We start from the raw sequence: 6,422 nt of genomic DNA, 5'->3' as shown, positions 1-6,422 counted from the left end.
CTTACTTTGGAAACAACCTGCTCTACCTCAGACATGTACTGAGCAAAGAAAATATACTCTACATTCTGAGCAAACCTTCTATCCGCATGTAAAATTCGGTTATTAAAATAACGACACAATGACAAATTATACACACGGCTTTCATGATACATATTACGACCTCGAGGAAACAACACTGGGAAACACCTTGCTTCATTTTCTCGATCTGTCAACAACTTAACTGGATTATTACCCTCAGCTGGTGCAACATTAACTATACTGTCAAAATACTGATCTAGAACTTCCTGACCAATATCTACAGGCATCAAACACGTATCTGAAAACATGCAATGTTGCTGTCGATCATGCAGCAACTCATCATCTTCAACATCATCCCCAGTATTCTCAACTACTTCTGCATTGTCTACTTCTGCATTGTCCTTCTCTTCATCCTCAGGATGGTCTAAGACACACAACTCATTAACCCATTCCTCATTAAAATCTATGTCTTTATAAAACTTATTTGATTGCTTTAAAAACCGCAAAGCTTGCCTAATATGCATCGTATCCACAAACTCATACTGATAATGGCCTTTATAAGTTAACTTACGTTTTAATTTTACTGCCAATAAAGAGCCCTCCATATTTGATCGGGGCAACATTTTAGATGTTTGAACTACGTTGGATGGAACGCAGGTTACTGGTCCATGAACTCCATTTTGGCCACCTTTGGGTAATGCAAGCATTTTCATGAACGGAATATTTAAAGCAATCAAATGTTGTTCTAACCTATTCAAACAAGCCAATTCTGGGGGAACTGGATCTACTACCAAATTATTTGTTACACTTTCAGCAGGCATTTGCTCATGTGAAATTTTATGATGACAAGTGTAACAAATCCAAAGATGCCCTCTACTTGAAGCCATAATCTGACACGGCTGAACACAATCCTCCCTACATTCATGTAAATAGTCAGTTTTAATACACCTATCTGACAAAGAAGCTATGGCCGCAGTCTTGTTATAAGCATCCTTTCTACAACTCAACACCTGATGTGGAAACAACAGCCTGAAACAGACACAACAGATACACTCAGGACCATGTTCAACTTTGTTTAAAAACCTCTCAGTGAAAAACTCAATATTCTGTGTTTTGTCTTTATCTTTAATTTCTTGCCTCTTTGATTTCACAACTCGTTTAACTAATTCTCTGTGACGCGCATCTAGTGCATATTTTATTTTGCTTTGATCTTTAACATTTTCACGATGACGCGCATCTTTTGCATATTTTACTTTGCTTTCATTTTTAACATTTTCACGGTGACGCGCATCTTGTGCATATCTTATTTTTTTATGGTCTTTCACATTTTCACGGTGACGCGCATCTTTTGCATATCTTATTTTTTTACGGTCTTTCACATTTTCACGGTGACGCGCATCTTTTGCATATCTTATTTTTCTACGGTCTTTCACATTTTCACGGAGACGCGCATCTAGTGCATATCTTATTTTTTTACAGTCTTTCACATTTTCACGGTGATGCGCATCTAATGCATATTTTATTTTCCTTTGCTCCTTCAGGTTTTGTCGGTGACATGCATCTATTGCATATTTTCTTTTATTTATATTCCTAATTTGATTTCTTCTCATTACTTTATTATGTTTAGAAATATATAAACCTCTGTCCTTTTTGCAAACTGACGTGTCACTTTCGGATGAAACATCTCTAATTAAATCTTTGCCTGACAATCTAGTACGACACGATTCTGAAAGATTTACTTTACAGTACCCATAACAACTTTCTAGTTTGGGTTCTTTAACGCAAACTACAGTTTCATAATGATTACCAAGGCAGTTTTCTAAATAAATGGATTTTTCTGACACACAACTGCTGCTGCATCCATACTTTAGCCAACGACCACCAATAAATGTAAAGACATTAATACCCAATAAATCTGCTGTGGCTTGTATTTCTAATTCTGTCGCCCAGCTGCTAACGTAACGCATTTTTGATTTGTCTACGTAATCTGCCACAGAGGAATAACCTTCTCTCAAACTACTTTCATATTTTAAATCATTTTTCACTAAATATTTCACAACCGCTCTCCTAATTTTGATGTGATGCTTTTGTGTGCCACTCACTGCCTGAGAAACGGCCCTAAAATAGCAGCTACCATCAGCAACTATGTCTCTATTTTGGCACGGAAGACCTAATTCACCGACACGACTAGACGCTGTGCTATTTACACTTTCATACTCTATATTTAATTTGGTACATAAACTTTGACAAGTATTTTCACAGAGAGGGTTAAACATTAGCTTTTCATGTCCTTCACTGACTACTTCCACATCTGAACTAACCTGCCGACTTAACAGAACCTGTTCCTCAACAGCAAACTCGTCATCTGAAACAACCATCGAATCATTAATACGACCTTTCTTTGGCGTATGTTTAGATGGGCTGGAAAGGCCAACTTCATCACAATCTGCTGACAGCTGACGTTTTGCACGTTGCTTATTGCCATCATCAGATTCACCAACAAATAAGCTACTCGACACATCACACTCCCTACTGACATCAACGCCATTTATTTCAAAAGGCTTGCTACTACCACCAAACATCACTGCCAAACAACTAAAGTGATCAAACACTTCCCTTATGGAACCAAAGTACAAAACTACACTGGTACCATTAACATCCACCATGCCAGTAGCACTGCGTGAATGAGAATCAACTACAGCAAACCTACCACTAGCAGAAATTACAGCACATGTATTTGAACACAAGGTCAAAAGACATGTCTGGTACTGAGATAACATCCTTTCCAGCCCATGTTCTAGAGTCACAAATGCTCCACACTCAATGAACTCTCCTTCAGTCACAGTGACATCACCACTGACAGTCTCGGGGAACGCAAACTTAAAGTTCTGCCAGTATAAAACGTGCTCTTTCGGCAACTCTGGGATCATCAAAAAGTCTTCTCCTGGAGGAATTAGACCATGGTCCTTCAGATGTGTATAGAGCTGATCTCCTAACCACAGAGCTAAATCTAAATCTTCTGTCTTCCAATTCAACACACTAGACACCATATGTCTGGCCAAACTAACCAACCCTATCGCCATACACTGAACTCCCGGATTCCTAAACCGACTGTGCCCCTGGTGAACTGAACCCCTAACAACATCAACATTACCCATACTCACCTCACTTACCTTCGCAGTAGTTGCCTCATCTTCATCAGTAGAAGACAACACACCCGGGCTCTGTGTTGTCTCAACCTAACCATAAAGGATATCAACATGCAATGGCCTCTAATCACTGTCATGTGTAATAAACTGCTGTCTGTGCACTGACATTTGTTCTCTGTCATGCTGAGTATGTGCAAAATTGATACTTTAAAACAATTTAGCAAAACCCCTAAACCAGGGGTGGCCAACGTCGGTCCTCGAGACCGGTTTTACATGCATCCCTGCACCAACACACCTGACTTAAACTAATGAGTCATTGTGCAGATCCTTTTAGGCTGTAGGATTCATTTAATTTGAGTCAGGTGTGTTGGTGCAGGGATGTATGTAAAACCTGCAGGATTGTGGCTCTTGAGGACCGACGTTGGCCACCCCTGCCCTAAATACATGAAAAATGTGTTTTTTCCTTTATTAACAAATAATATATACTTTACAGATATTGTTCATGTAAATGGTACTCACCGTCCTCTCGTCAGTGCGGCCAGAAGGGACCGGATGCCTGGACGTTGCCCCGACCTCAAGACAGAAATTGCAAAAACACATCTTCAGAGATGATACATACATATATATATGATACATGTATACATATATATACACATATACACACACACGCACATAAAAATACACAAATCTTAAGCACAATTACATTTCTTACCTTCTTCGACTCCAGAGCGGCCTTGGAGTCAGAAGAAATCCCTCGGCTGGATGCAGTCTCAAATAGAAAAGAAACGAAAACAAAGTTTATTTCACTTCACAAACACAGGAAAAATAATAAATACAAAGATTTATTTCCAAAATCTACTTACCCTTCGAGTCCTCTTGGAGTGGTGTTTCACACGCAGCGTCTGTCCAAAATGATATGGACACAGAACACATTTTGCGTTATAGAAGTCTATCGTTAATCATTTAGACTTTCAGAATAAAACATTTTATGATAACCCCTAAACACATGTTTGTCTGGATGCAATTTACCTTTGGCGGTGAAACACCAGCGAAGTCAGCAGGAGATGTCAGATTTGATGGAGAAACCTTCTCCATCTCCTCCAACATCTCACTGCTGAACAGCACAGGATTCAGGGGGATGCCAGCCGGCTAGAAATACAGAAACAGATATACACAAACGTTGACTTTCCTGCTTTAACCATTTAACTTCCAGCAAATATTACACTTCATGTTTTTCTATACAAATATCATACGAACCTCCCGCTGAACTGCACTGCATCCTCCAGAGGACTGAAAGAGAAAGAATATATAGAAAAAATAAACAAAGGGGATTTTGGTCTGTGAAAAATCAATCAAATGTGAGTCTGACAGCTTTGACATTTCTTGCCATATTATTACCTTGCCGCTCGGACCAACGACAGTCCACTCCTCGGGCCCAGGGCTGCGACGCACCCTCACCTCTCCCTTCACAACCACACGGGGAGTGAAGCGAGAAGGTGGGGATGGACGACACACCGGCGGGGCTGGCGGCACGGTCTCCAGTTGCTTCAATCAAAAAATAAAGACAGAACCATAAACAATATGCCTTTTCCACACTTGGTCAGCAGCCAAAATTACATCAAGTGAATGCTTGCATATATTTCATAAGACGATTTAACTGTTAAAAATTAAAAGAACAACCGTGTAAGCAACCGTCCACAGCAGTTGGGCGAAGATCTCCATTCCGACGTCATCACTCAGGTGGACCTAGGAGGACGACATTCATGAAATGTAACTTTTTCCACAAAATCTCTCACTAGATATACACAGCTCTATTCAGATAGTCTATCATCTCAAGATCAGAAGGTCCTGGATTCCCTCTCAGCCTCTGACATGAACACGAGGGCATCAAACCTTGTCAAGACAAATGATCTACTTACACCATCGCGACTCCACAGGTTGAGACACTGCCGGGGGAAGTGGTCCGCGATGTGGAAGTACTTCACAGCTTTAACAAAAACACATAGCAGAGCTCTTTATGCTTGTAAAACAACAGAATTTATACATCTATATACCACTACACTGAAGATAAACTACAGCCATATTTCTGATGTAATCTGCGATAAACATGCAACAGTGCAGGCACATATTTTCACGTACCCATGCGGGCTGCCACCCGGTGGAACTCCTGGCGGTAGAGCTCTTGCAGGGAGTCCTCAACGGTCAACCTCGGAGGAAAGTCCAGCACACACACCTTCGGCCAGCGACTGCAGACGGTGGCTAGGTACCGCTGGAAGTCTGCAGCCGCACGACCGATGGTGTGCTTGGCGGTCAAGTCATTGCTCGGAGCCAAGACGCACACCAAGTCGGGATCCTGAGGCACCTCAGCATGAAGCACCTCAGTTCTCAACTCGGTGGCGCTTGCCCCAGGCGTTGACATGAACCCCCACGCCAGACGACCCTCAGGCAACCGCACGATGCCATCTAAAAGACAAAGAAAGTTTCTACTGTATTTCTTTGTGTCTGTGTAACATTTTATAAAATACATTAATACAGTACATTAATACTTTATTGAACATAAAAATATAGGTAAATACCTGCAAGGCTTCGAAGATGGGAGTCACCAATAGCAAAAACCACCTGAATGAAAAGATGTTGGTATTTTTAGCACCATGTATTGTTCACTTGGGTTTTTATTACGTTAGTATATTTCAAACACAGCATTACCTTTTTGCCGTGGGACTCCGACGGAAGAACCAACTTGTGCTGCCGCCCGGTGAGCACCGACACCTCCCACCTCTTCACCTTGTGCCGGTGCCCAGTGCCATGCGCTACAGACATACAGAAAAAAACACATCAGTACAATCACAGAATATGTGCACACTTGATTGTCAATCACTGAATCACAACTAAATAAAAATGCTTGGATACATACGTGCACAGCGGTCCATGGGAAGCTGAGGAGAAACATCAAGGGTCAGTCTGTCCGCAGCGCTCCTCCTCGCTGCCTGGGAAATCCTGAAGTTCTTCTTCCTCGGCATCTCTAGAAAAAAAAAACAACCCACACACACGCGCACCCTGGCTTACACGCACACACACACCCAACAGAGGGACAGGCACTCACACAAACAATCTTACACAAGTACTGGAAAAGAGAGACAAAATAAGTTAGACTACATATATATATATATATATATATATGTACACATGATAGATATTGATAATTACCAAAACATTTAAAAATATATATTTTAAGTGTTGGTCTGGCCATTTTAT

At 41.1% G+C, this 6,422-nt stretch overlaps 1 protein-coding gene and 1 long non-coding RNA gene across 2 annotated transcripts; both read right to left on the bottom strand.

Annotated features, from left to right (window-relative positions):
- Positions 1-2,678: 2,678 nt before the first annotated feature.
- On the bottom strand, positions 2,679-5,537 carry LOC121629814. Its single transcript, XM_041969611.1, has 10 exons — positions 5,530-5,537; positions 5,307-5,488; positions 5,087-5,154; positions 4,848-4,913; positions 4,566-4,712; positions 4,425-4,457; positions 4,197-4,316; positions 3,880-4,069; positions 3,687-3,740; positions 2,679-3,257 (listed from the first exon to the last, which is right to left on the bottom strand). The coding sequence occupies exons 1-8, from the start codon at positions 5,535-5,537 to the stop codon at positions 4,010-4,012; spliced, it is 684 nt and encodes a 227-aa protein (XP_041825545.1). The 3' UTR covers positions 2,679-3,257; positions 3,687-3,740; positions 3,880-4,009.
- A 38-nt stretch (positions 5,538-5,575) lies between these two features.
- On the bottom strand, positions 5,576-6,116 carry LOC121630192. The gene is made up of 4 exons (XR_006008486.1): positions 6,082-6,116; positions 5,874-5,977; positions 5,744-5,786; positions 5,576-5,630 (listed from the first exon to the last, which is right to left on the bottom strand). It is a non-coding gene; the product is annotated as an uncharacterized LOC121630192 (long non-coding RNA).
- Positions 6,117-6,422: the final 306 nt, after the last annotated feature.

Source organism: Melanotaenia boesemani, chromosome 19 (genome assembly GCF_017639745.1).
Source record: "Melanotaenia boesemani isolate fMelBoe1 chromosome 19, fMelBoe1.pri, whole genome shotgun sequence".
In the NCBI taxonomy this organism is placed as follows: domain Eukaryota; kingdom Metazoa; phylum Chordata; class Actinopteri; order Atheriniformes; family Melanotaeniidae; genus Melanotaenia; species Melanotaenia boesemani.
This window is presented reverse-complemented; position numbering and strand designations above follow the sequence as displayed.

Coding starts and splice junctions, on each gene's coding strand:
- LOC121629814 (XM_041969611.1), bottom strand. Junction 4,713..4,847: donor TGTGGACGGTTGCTTACACG/GTTGTTCTTTTA, acceptor TTTTGATTGAAG/CAACTGGAGACCGTGCCGCC. Junction 4,070..4,196: donor CTGGTGTTTCACCGCCAAAG/GTAAATTGCATC, acceptor CATTTTGGACAG/ACGCTGCGTGTGAAACACCA.